The sequence below is a fragment of the Typopeltis vanoorti genome, chromosome 16, assembly GCF_054136105.1.
Source record: "Typopeltis vanoorti isolate ZY-2024b chromosome 16, IOZ_Tvanoo_1.0, whole genome shotgun sequence".
NCBI classification, from domain to species: Eukaryota; Metazoa; Arthropoda; class Arachnida; order Uropygi; family Thelyphonidae; genus Typopeltis; species Typopeltis vanoorti.
In genome coordinates, this window is record NC_143564.1 from 17,227,162 (window position 1) to 17,241,452 (window position 14,291).

Consider the following 14,291-nt stretch of genomic DNA (forward strand, 5'->3'; position numbering starts at 1 on the left):
CCATACTTCAGCATTTCTGGTCGAATATCATCTACTCCTGCTGCCTTTCCACATGTCAAGCCTTTGATGGCTTTTTCTACTTCAAGTATGGATATGCATTCCTGACTGTATGCCTGTTGAGTGTTTTTTACCATTGTGTTATCACTGCTTGTTTCATTTAGCAATTTTTCGAAGTAATTACTCCATACTTCAAGGATATCTTTTTTTCCTGTTTTCAGGAGAAAAAGATATCATCTTTATCATCTCTAACTCCTTTTACAGCACTCTTTCCTCCATTCCTAAGCTTCTTCAACAACTTCCAGAATATCTTACCACCTTCTTGATATTTATTTTCAATGTTCTTGCCAAAGTCCTCCCATGACATTTGTTTAGATAGTTTTACACAGTGTTTTGCTTTCATACATTTGTCTCTGTATTCTCTAAGAGCAAAAGCTGACTTATTTGCCAGGAACTTTTGATATGCTTTCTTCTTTTCCTTCACTGCCTCTTTAACTTCCTGTGTGCACCAGGTAGTTCTGATTTTTCTATGCTTGCAGACAACCTCACCACATGCCTCTCTGGCTGAATCAATCAGGATTTTCTTCAAAGTTTGGTTCCTGTTCTCAAACTTTTCATTTTTTCTTCAATAATCTTTGTGTATTTTAGTCTACAGTTCACATCTGAGAGCTGCTCAACTGTTATTCGCTTTAAAACTTTCTTCCATGTCATTCTTTTCAATATGAAATTCAATTTTATCCTACTCAAGACTAAATAGTGATCGCTTCCAATTTCAAATCCTCTGTACACTCTGGTGTCCTGCACCAGGGAGAAAACATCACTATCAACAATGACATAGTCAATGAGACTTTTCTTATTCCTTGCCTCTTCTCTCCATGTCTCAGTATCTCCCAAAATGCAAAACAAATCTCCATTGTTTTTGGCATTAATGGAGATACTGAGATAGGAGTGATGTTAGCTTGGTCCACCTTTGCAACAAGTTGCCCGGTGTTGTTACTCCCTTATCCCAGTCTTGAAGATATTTTCAGGTGCAAACTTTGTTTGCTCACACTTGGATAAAGTATTAAACTAAATTTATTATAGTCTAACCAAGTGAAAAATAAACTTTCAACATCTTTTTCTAAATTCAGAGTAATTTAATAAAAAGGTGGCACATCTTTTGGCAACTCCTATAGGTAAAGATGACCTCACTAGTGCTTCTGCCTGGTATCTCCACTTCTGGGCCTGGCTCCCACTGAAGAGACTTCAATAAAGGTTGAAACTAGTCTGGGCAGTGGCCCTTCTCTTAATGCATAACATTATACATATCTGCAAGGAAATTTGTTTTGCATTATGGGAGATACTGAGATAGGAGTGATGTTAGCTTGCTCCACCTTTGCTACAAGTTGCCCGATGTTGTACCATCTTACCCCAGTCCTGAAGATATTTTCAGGTGCAAACTTTGTTTGCTCACACTTGGATAAAGGATTAAACTAAATTTATTATAGTCTAACCAAGTGAAAAATAAACTTTGAAAAAAAAATACAATTGACTGGAAAAGCATCTATTGTTTACATCACACCAAAACATGGAATGAATGTAAATTTAAGGCCTGTGAAATTCTTATCAACCATTCTAATCTTAACAATAATGGTGGTCTAAGAATCCCAAGAATATGGAAGGCACATATTCTACCTACATAACCTTTCTCCTTAAGAGTTAATTATAAATAGGACTATAGGTAATCCAAGATCTTAAATCTAATATAACAATTCTCATGTTAAATTAGGATATCACATTTGCTGTAATAAAACTATCTGAATGTTGTCATAAACAGTATATAGCTATGATGTAGTTCTTTTATTTTATTCCATTTATTTATTTTTTTTCACAAGAGGTCAGGTCAGTAAAATAACTGTTGATCAAATCAGTGTCTCTTTAGCAAGTATATGTGAAATACAATATAGCTTGTCTCTGTATATATATATGTGTATATATATCATGAGCTATCATATACGAGAGAGATAAACCAAGGGGTCTGACAGGGATGTCCCCTCGCAGCAACTCTTTTTCATATTTACCTAAATGGAATAAAAATTTTCATCAAGGTATTAAACTTTCTCCTACTGTGAACTTAAACACTCTCCTCTTTGCCAAAGGCCAAATAATAATTACAAATGCTGAAGACAACTTACAGAAAGCTATTTTAGTTTTAAATGAGATAACCAAAGATTGTGTTATGATAATATCAACAGAAAAATCAAAAACTATGGCCTTTAAAGGACAGGATCCAGCAAGAACTAAGATAGTAATCGATGAGAAGATCCTAGAACAGGTGAATTCATTTAACTACCTAGGATGTATGATCACATATGAAAATGAAAACGATATAAACGTAAAAATTGCAAAATATTTAAAAATAACAGGTGTAATTAACTCTCTATTTAAACCGAACCTAGTTCAAAAACAAACCAGACTAAAAGTATACAATACATTAGCCCCATCAGTCTTATTGTATGGAAGTGAAATCTGGATAATAAAAAATAAATAAATAAATAACAAAAGCAAGATTAATAACAGCTTAAATGAAGTTTATGAGAAAAACTGCAAAGTATACTCTATTTGATCACAAAAGAAACAAAGAAATTATGAAAGAATTAAACTAAGAATCAGTAATAGAAAAAATTAAAAAGTATAAACATAAATGGATGGAACATGTTCAAAGAATGAAAATAGAAAGATTACCAAAACAAGCTTTAAAGTACAAGCCATCAGGAAAAAGAAAACCAGGATGTCCTCTTAAATGATGACTTCTAAGGCCAGAACTGGCCATGCTAGGCCTAAATCCTTGATATGCATGATGTTGATGATATATATATATATATATATATATATATGTATGTATGTATGTATGTATAATCTAGATGATGACCTTAATGTGAAGGTCGAAATTTCGGGAAATTAAAATAATTATTTCTAACAAGGTTGTAGTCTCCATAATTGTCTGAAATGAGTGTTATCAGTGAAACTGGTCATAGCTCCAGGAATGAGCTGTGATGTTTGTACACAAATGCTAAAAGTATCAGAAACTATTGAAATAACATGATTGCATTGATTAATTAATTAATTTTTGGAATACGCAAGACATGGTTGCATGACGATGATATCCTGACAGGAATATAGTTGGATTGAAATATTATGTATTTTGTGAAGATAGAAGGGTAAAAAGGGTGGTGGAGTGCTATTGATGATTAAAAAAAAAAAAAAAAAAGTTATGCCCATACAAGGTAGATATGCAAGGGAGAATAGTGGTTTTGAGACAATATGGTGTGAGATAGAAGTGAATAGAACAAAATACTTAGCGACCATGAAATGTATAAGCAAATTAGTCAAGCAAATGGGAAAAGGGTGATCACTATGGGTGATTTTAATTATGGCAACATAGATTGGGATGACGAGATACCAACTGGTAGTAAAGAAAATGAGTTTCATAAGTTTTTGAGAGATAACTACCTCAGGCAATATGCAACAGAGGGCACATGAGGATTGAGGGTCTTGTTCTTGATCTTCTCATCAGAAGGTGCTATTATAAATGAGGTGTCGTGTTGGAGGTTTAATGGAATATTTTCAATACTGGGAAAGGATTAAAACTAATTTTAATGCTTCCACTATTTCGTCTCAGTCACTGAGATATCTTCAGGAATTACAAATAACTTTTGTAACAACACACTGAAGTACTTAAAGAAGTGGCTGTGCTAGATATAATGTACAACAGCGAACGCAGAATCTGTCGCTTAGTGCTAGAAACAACCAATAACATGAGACTTGACATTGCCAACATCCTCACCCAGTCGTGACCTTCAGAAAGTAATTTATCTCCCAGACAACTTGTTGCCCTCAGAAAATTACGGAAAGAAAAAGTATCATCACCAGAGCGGATAAGGGTAATGCCACAGTCATCTTTAATGCCACAGAATATAATTGTAATGTAGAGATTATTCTCTGAGATCGTGCTACCCTCATCCCACTAGAATATGATCCCATAAAAACTGCTGCAGAGGATATGGTTGAGATATTTAATCTGCAGTTTATAAAGATCTTTCATTCTTGTGAATGTGACATGAATTCCCTTGAATAGCAGGAGAGACTAACTGTAAGTGAGCAAGAGGTATATGGGAATTGAGCAAAGATGATGTTAATAAAGCTGTGGTACTTGATAATATATCACCATGTATTTTGAAGGAATGTACCATGGAGTTGGCATTGGCCTTGGCATATTTGTTTAATATGAGTCTTGCACTGGGTCAAGTTCCAAAGGAGTGGAAGGAGGGCAAGATTGTGCTGCTTCATAAGGGAGGTAATAGAACTCAAGCATCAAATTATAGGCTAATCTGTGTGTCAGATGTGGTTAAAGTGTTGGATAGGCTGGTGAGAACTAGGATCCACAATTGGATTGACAACAATAGTATTATCTTTGATGGACAGCATGGATTTGCTAAAGGGAGATCGTGCTTTAGTAATCTACTTGCTTATTACAATATGGTGATGGTTTATTGGACAGAGGAGAGGGATATACAGTAGTATACTTAGATTTTGCAAAGGCTTTTGATAGATTACCGCATGATAAGTTGATAGTCAAACTAGAGTGGATGGGGTTGGGTATTAGACTTGTGCATTGGATTTTAGATTGGTTGTCTGATAGGTATTAACAGGTTGTGTATGGGGAAGCAACATCCCAGATGATTAAAGTCACTAGTGGTGTGCCTTCAGGGTCTGTTTTAGGGCCATTGCTATTTAACCTGCATGTTAATGATATTGGGAAAGATTTTAATGGGAATATACAGCTTTTTTTATAGATGATGCAAAGTTGGGATGAACTATGAGGAGTAGAGCAGATGTTGTGGCCTTACAAGAAGACTTGAATAGACTGAGTGCATGGCCACACAGGTGGCAATGCCATGCCATGCCAGTTCAGTGTTGTGAAATGTAAGTTTTTAAAGTTTGGAAAACAAAGATGTTGAATTTTTATTCTTGGTAAGGGTATATTGTTTGAGGTGGAGAAAATAAGTAATCTTGTGATGATGGTGGATAAGGATCTGAAATTGAGAGGACAACATAACAAATTCTGGCAGTGATGCAGAGGACACTGACTTGTAGAAGTAAGGAGATTCTTGTTCCATTGTATATGGCTCTGATTAGGCTACACATGGACTACTGTGCACAGATTTGGTCCCTTGGTTTTTGAACGGGTGAAGAAGTGTTTGAGAGGATCCTGTGGTGATTGACCAAACTAGTTTTTAATCTCTGGAATGTTGAATATGAAGAAAGGTTGGGATGATGCAATTTGCAGAGTCTAGTGGATAGGAGGAAGAGGGGTAGGTAGTATGATACAGATGTACAAGTTAGTCAGGTGTTGTTAAAGGAGTAAAGTCAAAGAGGATTTTAATAATATGGCGGGAGATTTGGGGGAGAACAAGAGGTCATCCCTGGAAGCTGTATAAGGTGAGAAGCAAGTTTTTTGTATTGGAGAGTTTGTGAATTATTGGAATGCACTGCATGAGAGCATGGTGTCTGCAGAGAATTTGATTATGTTTAAGCAGAAGCCTTGTTTAAGTGGGTGAGACATTAGCTGTCATGTTTCATTGTGCTGTGCTCTCATTGTCTTTTGGTTTCAACTGATGCAGAATACACTTAATTCCCACATTTCAGTTCATCATTGTGTGTTATATAATCAGGCAGATACCAACTAACCAGGATGCACCACAACAAGGTGAGGGTTAGTCATTAGGTCAGAAGCACGGATAGGTTCTCTGTATTCTTTAAAGACAATATGGATGTCTACTTCCAGTTATCTTTCTTTGACCTTATTCAACCCCAATACACATGCACGCGCACGCACACACACACACACACACACACACATTTGCTCCTTAGCAGCATCAGCCACATGCGATAGGTAGGATTTATATATTTTAGTATGCTTTTAAGATATGATGTCAATACTTATTTCAAGTAAAAAAATTAAATTTATTTTAATTTTTGCTTAAATTTCCCTGATTATTCTAGAATATTCTAGAACAGTCTAAATTGTGTGTGTGTGGGGGGGGGAAGAGCTTGTACTGTCAGAGTCTGCAGTCACCTCTGAAAGCTTAATCATTCACTTGGTTTCAGCCAAATTTGGAATGTAGTGCTTTCTTACAGTGTTCAAGCTCTAATAAGCAGTTTGATATGCCTTTTTATTATTATATATCATTGAATGCCATTAACAGTCTCTGTTGCTGTAGTAAACAATAGCTAAAAAAATGAATTATGAAAATTTTTAAACTAATATCATACCATAGTTTTGTATCTTATGGCATTTGTATGCATGCTGAGCATCAATACAAGTTTAGAAAATCATAATGTCATGAGATTACGAATAATCTTTTTTTTTATTTATTAAACTGCAGTTTCATAGTCCAGAAATCATGGTGTGAGGTCACTTATCATAATAGAAAAAAAGTGGCTGGGTGTGTTATAATGATGTTGCTTTGTGTCACTGTTTCTTGAAAAAAAATCAGTATAATTCACCACCTGATTGACAATTTCAAAGTGGGAAATCAAGGACATACATATGTAATGTTATAGTGGAATATTGTCATTATGAAGACTTTTTCAAAGGAACATTTATTCCTTCACTAGCTTATTTACTTCATCTAAAAGAAATCCATTAAATATATCTCATATAATTTATGTATACATAAATGATCCAAGAACCTATCAAGGAAAGAAGGAAGGATGAGATTGATTGCAAAGAAATGGCTATTTGGCTATTATTGTTGCATCTTCATCATAAGTTTTTCATGCAGTTCAGTTAAGTCTAGATGTTCACCTTTTGTGGGGGGGGCTATTGTCTGCTTGGCTGACATTATTGTTTCAAATTGGAGTGGTGGAGACAGAGTTGTAGAGTAGTTGCCCTCCCTGGAGGTGTCATGTAACAACAATAATAATAATAACAATTGTATGTAATGCTTACTTAGTTGAAAATGCTAGGAAGATTTTAGCTAACTCAGTAGGCTATTCTGATAGACACAGCTTTGAATACCTTTAAAGCAGAGGGTTCTTAGCTTTTTGTGCCATGGATATCCCTTTGGCAATTTAGTGAGGCCTAGGACTCCTTCCCAGAATAATGTTTTTAAATGCATAAAATAAAATACATAGGATTACAAAGGAAACTAATTATATTTGCAAATGAAACAATTAAATATAATTATATATACACTCATCATAGCCCATGTGCATATCTGTGTTATAAAAGACTGCATTGCCTTATGGAGAGTTAATAATTTTCATTTGAACTGTTCAGTTTTGCAAAACGTTAACAAACATTGAAAATGACTCACCTTCTTTCACATATTGATCAACAAACAATTGTATCAGGTCATCCCAAAAGTAATATGGTTTTTAGCATTAAGCTTTGAAAGGATATAAAAGATAAATCACTTGCTAATTTAATCAAGTATAATATTCTCCATTTGAATCAGTAACACTCTTCTAATGTTGTGAAAGCTTCATAATGCCATTTTTATAGAATTCAAGCGGTTTGGAGGCAAAGAAGTCGCATAGGATCAATTTCAGTGCCTCTAATGTATCATATTGTTTTTCATTAATGAAATGTTGCAAATTTCGAAATTTCAAATCTCTTTTCTTTCAGTTTTTCATTCAATTGATCGAGTTGTTCAGTATACCATCCAGCCACATCCCACTTTTGTTAAGTGGGATGTGGCTGGATAATACCAGCCACATCCCACTTAACAAAACCTTCTGAGGGTGAAGGTCTTGTTTTGGCTAAGGTTTAGCCTGTTTCCCCTGAATGAAACCCCACTGCCTTCGGTGCTTAACATTCTTTTAAAGTATCCACTTCTCATCACCGGTGACTAGACAACTCAAAAACGGAAATTGAACCTCTTGAGAATGAAGAGCAGTACAGATGTTGACACTCTCCCTTTGATTGTTGTTCATCAGTTCATGAGGAACCCACTCACTGAGCTTAGACACTATTCCAAGTTCTTGCAAATGGCAATGGATGATCGATAATGATGAATTAATATTTTTGCTAAATCTTCAACAGTTGCATTGGCATTTCTTGCAATAGCAGCTTCAGGAATATCATTAGCGAGAGAGGCAGGGCACCCAGTGGAGAGTCTTGAAAGACTCCCCAGAGGGAGGGGAGTCTTTTCTTTCAAGCTAAAGTTCCCTTGTCAAACCTTTTTAGGAACCACCATTGTCATTTTTGCATATCCAAAACATTATTGCCCTACACTTCTTTCACATTTTTTTACAGTGTTAGCATCATTATTGCCTTTTTTTTTTTAAATATGATATGAAAATATCATATTACAGTTGTTGTCACCTGTTGGTTACCAATATGATTTCTGTTGGTGACAAAGTCACAGGTATACTACTAATATTACTCTGGTTTTTTGCTTTTTTTTTTTTTTTTTTTCCTATCCAATATCATGGACCCCTTGAAATCTATCTGCAGATCCTTTAGAAGTGTTCTGTGTATCTTAGGTTAAGGACCCCTGCTATAGAGATATCTAGAGCATTTGCTTTTGTACACTGAAGAGGTGAGTGGCAGAAGCAGAAAAGTTCTGTACTCCATACTGATTATTAGTGAATATGTGGAAATGTATAAGCAGTGCAGAACTTTTGGCTCTTAATATCTCCATTATTTTGGAAAATGCTCTTATGTCAAGTCATTAGATCACTTGTAGATATTATTTACTTTTTTATGGATTTATTACAATAATTTGTAATCAGCAGAACTGACTACATTGGAATAAAAGAAAGGTTTTTCTAAAATAAGTGAAGTTTAATAGGCTAATTGAAAGAATGAGGTAGAGAACTTTTTTTTTTGTGTGTGTTCTTTCTTTCTTTCTTTTTGGTATTTTCCTGATCAATTTCTGAAGAAAGTTTAGAAGATGTTAACAAATATTATTATAATGATTTTGTGATAGCTTCAGAATTTTTTAAATTAAAATAATAGATGGTTATAAATTTTAATACAGATTTATTAATATATATACTGGTTTCTTATTTGTATTCCAAAAATTATAATTCTGGTTTTTACAGCCAGCTGTCAAGGGAAAATTCAGAGAATGAAAATTTGCCACCACCTGACCGCCGAGCAATTTTAAGAAACCTCTCTCAGCATTTATCAAGTGAGAGTATTCATAGTAATACTTCTCAGTATTGTCAGACATTATCTGGTAGTAAGAGCAAATTGAGTAGAGATAGCACCCCAGAAGATGGCAAAGTTCACAAAAACAAAAATTTCTCAGGTGACAACAGAAAGTTAATTCAAGTTGAACTAGCAGAAACTGGAGAAGTAAGCAGTGAATTATTTCCCTTTCTCTACTGAATTAGGAATCATTATACATATTTTGGAATCTTGAAATCTTTTTACTGCAGTTGAAGATATTACTTGTGTCATTTCAGCCAGATCAGTCACATTATAGATTGTAATAAGTTTTCTTTTATAACAGTTTGGTCAGATCACTAGAATTTAAAATTGACCTGTTTAAAAAAATCAAGATGAGATTTTTGAATAAATGGGTAATCATTAAAGTTATACAGTAAATTTTAATTAAAACCCAAGAGTTATTTCATATAAAAAAAAAATCTAACTCTTGTTGAAAGCTTTAGAAAGTTGTCAGTTTGTTATTACAAATATATTTATTGTTGCAGTTGCTACTCTTGTCATAGTATTACCAGTATTTAAATACTGTACTGCAGACGAATTGAAATCCATTGGATATACTGGAATTCTCATTAGTATGTTCTTTAGACACATGTTAAAGGGAATTGCTGATTAAAGAAAGCATAATAAATTTAGTTTAATCCTTTATCCAAGTGTGAGCAAACAAAGTTTGCGCCTGAAAATATCTTCAGGACTGAATATGGTGTTGTACTACCTTACCGGGGTAAGGTAGTACAACACCGGGCAACTCATAGCAAAGGTGGACAAAGCTAACATCATTCCTATCCCAGTATCTCCCATAATGCAAAACACATCTCCTTGCGGATATGTATAATGTTAGGCATTAAGGGATTGGCCACTACCCAGACTAGTTTCGACCTTTATTGAGGTCTCTTCAGCGGGAGCCAGGCCCAGTGGAGATACCAGGCAGAAGCACTAGCAAGGTCATCTTTACCTATAGGAGTTGCCAAAAGATGTGCCACCTTTTTTTATTAAATTACTCTGAATTTAGAGAAAGATGTTGAAAGTTTATTTTTCACTAGGTTAGACTAAATAAATTTAGTTTAATCCTTTATCCAAGTGTGAGCAAACAAAGTTTGCGCCTGAAAATATCTTCAGAACTGAATACGGTGTTGTACTACCTTATGTTTGCTCACACTTGGATAAAGAATTAAACTAAATTTATTATAGTCTAACCAAGTGAAAAATAAACTTTCAACATCTTTCTCTAAATCCAGAGTAATTTAATAAAAAGGTGGCACACCTTTTGGCAACTCCTATAGGTAAAGATGACCTCACTAGTGCTTCTGCCTGGTATTTTCACAACTGGGCCTGGCTCCCACTGAAGAGACCTCAATAAAGGTCGAAACTAGTCTGGGTAGTGGCCAATCCCTTAATGCATAACATTATACATATCCGCAAGGAGATGTGTTTTGCATTATGGGAGATACCGGGATAGGAATGATGTTAGCTTGGTCTACCTTTGCTACGAGTTGCCCAATGTTGTACTGCCTTACCCCGGTAAGGTAGTACAACACCATATTTAGTCCTGAAGATATTTTCAGGACTAAATTAGAAGATGTTTGCTCACACTTGGATAAAGGATTAAACTAAATTTATTATAGTCTAACCAAGTGAAAAATAAACTTTTAAAATAAAGAAAGCATATTCTGTTATCTTTTTTTGGAAATACCAACGAAACTAATAATAATCCTGCATTTTGCATACTGGATACTGTGTATGATTTCAAAGAGTGTCTCAAATTTTTAGAATTTATTTTTTTTGCATCTTCACAGTTTTTTTTCCAAATTTTTCTGATTTTCTGCTCTGGTTATTATTAGATCTATAAATAGTTTGAGAGATTAAACTCGTTTGAGGTGAACTGCATTTATGAATATCATTGTTAAATGTTACATTAAATGATTTTGTTACCTCATTTTCCTTAGTATAATTTTAATTAAATGTCTATACTTTGACAGCTTGTCAAGATATAGATAAGAAGAATTTTTGCAAGTAGCATATCAACATCAAACAGCCTCAAGAGCCAAACTAAATCCACACAAAATTACTAGATTGTTGTGCAGCAGCTGAAAGGTTGAACTGCCTCACCAATACCTGGTCAATGGTCTGACAAAAGGAAACAGATATCTCAGAATCTACTTAGAAAATGCACTTGCTTATTATTATTATTATTATTATTACGGGCAACTCCAGGGAGTCATTAGACTCATCGAGGGAGGCCCCAAATCATATTCATCACAACTATTCGACATTCATACAGTATCTATCATACCTCGCCTTAAACTCATTCACTGTCACAGCATCCACCACAGACTCAGGGAGCGCATTCCACTCATTCACTACTCTAAAAGTAAAGAACCCAGCTCTAACACCTTTACTAACCACACTTTTGCCCAGTTTCCATGGATGTCCCCTAGTCCTCCCACAACCAGCCCTGTTCTCAAAAATATCTTCTGAATTAATTTTATAGAAACCCTTCAGTAATTTGAATGTCTCAATCATATCTCCCCTCCTCCGCCTATCAACCAATTTTTGCAACCCACAAATCCTCAACCTGTTCTCATACGGTTCATTCCACAGACCTGCTATCATCTTGGTCACTCGCCTCTGGATCCTCTCCACCTCCTCCCCATCAAGAAGAAACCTAGGTGACCAAATCTGAGCACAGTAGTCGAGATGAGGTCTTATCAAGGCTCGATACAGAGGAACAATAACCTGCTTGTCTCTGCTTGTCAACGTATTCTTCAGCAACCAAGTGATTTGATGAGCTGATTTGGCCACTTTTGCAATGTGTCCCCTAAATTTCAATTCCTTATCCACCAACACTCCTAAATCTCGTGCCTCATCAATTTCCTGGAGCACGGTTCCACCAATGCAGTAAACTGCCTCCCATCTTTTCACCCCAAAATGCATAACCTTACATTTTGCCACATTAAATTGACATCCATTCTCCCTAGCCCAGACCTCCAATCTATCCAAATCATCCTGCAAAATTTTGACGTCATCTGCATTCACTATTGCCCTACCCAACTTCGCATCATCAGCAAACAAATGAACTGTTCCTCTCAGATCCTTTCCTATATCATTTATGAACAAATTAAACAGCAGTGGTCCAAGAACAGATCCTTGTGGTACACCACTAGTCACAGGCCGTCTTGTGGACTCTACTCCTGAGTAAACCACTCTCTGATATCTCTCCGTCAACCACCCTCCTATCCATCTCACCAACCCTATGTCCATTCCCATATGCTGCAATTTACTGATTAGAATTCCATGTGGTATCCTGTCAAAGGCCTTAGCAAGGTCCAGCAGAATCACTGTAAACCCATTACCCTTATCCAGTTCAGCCGTCACTGTGTTATAATACGTGAGCAAGTTACTGAGACATGACCTACCCTTCACAAAACCATGCTGTCCCCGATACAGTATCCCATTTTCTTCTATCCAATCTTGTATTTTCCTCTTGACTATTTTCTCTAAGACCTTGATAATGATTCCTGTTATGCTGATTGGCCGGTAATTTTCAACAGCAGCCTTGGAACCACCTTTGTGCAGTGGAACTATTTTCCCCTCTTTCCACCCCCTTGGGACTGACCCAGTCCTGAGGCTCAAATTAAACATAATGGTCAAGGGCACTGACAATTCTTTGGCCGCTTCACGTACGACACGAGCTGGTATACCATCCAATCCCACAGATGTATTGACATTGAGGTTCTGTAATAGACTAGTTACCTCTACCTCATTCATCACAATTCCAGTATAAGCTGTTGGTTCCTCCATTTCCGCAAAGCCACCACCTGGATGATATACTCTTGCAAAGTGTTCGCTCAGTAATTCCACAACATCGACTGATTCAGTTACCTCCCTACCCTCAGCATTTTTTAAGATCATTCTACCATGAGCATTTTTCCTTTTACTTGCAACATATTGAAAAAACTGTTTGGGATTCTCTTTAGCCTGCATGGCCAATTTCCTTTCGTAATCTGCTTTTGCTTTTCTTACCACCCTTGTTACCATCCTGGCCTGAGCTTTATACTGTTCATGCACCTGATGGTCACCCTTCTCCTTAAATTCCCTCCACAATTGTTTCTTTTTTTGCAGCTCAAGCTTAATAGTGTTATTCATCCATTTAACCCCTACCTGATTTATTATTCGGACTCTTGGTATACAGTCAACCATTGCCTCCTGCAAACAGTTCTTGACCACCTCCCATGCACCATCAACATCCAGCCCTTGCAATTTTACATGCCATGGCATTGAGCCAAGCACACACCTAAGCTTGTCATACTTACCAGCCCGGTAATTCCACATATACCCTGTCTTAATTGTAAATTCGACTCCTTTAGCCACCTCCCAAGTCATGACCTTATGGTCACTCTCACCAATTGGTGGCAACAAGGTCATGTTCGTTACAGCCACATTCTCAGTTGCAATTACTAGGTCCAGCACTCTCTGCCCCCTGGTATTTTCCAATACATGTTGCCGTAGATAGTTGTCCCTTAATAACTGCATAAAATCCAATTCCTTCCTCCCATGTGCCCTCTCCTCTTTCCAGTCAATATTACCATAATTGAAATCACCCATAATAATTACCCTCCTTCCATTCATTTCTTCTATTTGCTTATGCATACTATTCCCACCATCCACTCCATCACCCGGTCTATAGCAGCACCCAATTGTATATTTTGTTCTGCTAGATTGTATCTCACACCAAACAGCCTCAAATGTGCTTTTTTCCCCATCCTGCAGTTCAACTTCTATACTCCTTGGCTGAAGCTCATCAGCTATCATCAATAACACTCCTCCCCCCTTTTTATTCACCCTGTCACTCCTGAACACGCTATACCCATCGCATTCAATCCCACTAGCTTTATCATCTTCTGTCAGCCATGTTTCACTAATACCGACAACCTGTGGCCTGGAAGTGCCAACCATGGCCAAAAACTCTTCCTTCTTGTTCCTAATACTCCTGGCATTAGTGTACATGAATCGCAGAAGCCCATTTGTCCCATCCCTACTTTGATTCCTTATACTAATTATCCCATTCTGATTT

At 36.3% G+C, this 14,291-nt stretch overlaps 1 protein-coding gene across 1 annotated transcript in view; it reads left to right on the forward strand.

Annotated features, from left to right (window-relative positions):
* The window catches only part of LOC150097870 (ATP-binding cassette sub-family C member 1-like), a 626,276-nt gene that overhangs the window by 392,310 nt on the left and 219,675 nt on the right, over positions 1-14,291 (forward strand). Inside the window, exon 18 of the mRNA XM_090406616.1 lies at positions 9,091-9,346. Within this exon, the coding sequence (XP_090262742.1) occupies positions 9,091-9,346 (256 nt within the window). The remainder of the gene's footprint in view (positions 1-9,090; positions 9,347-14,291) is intronic.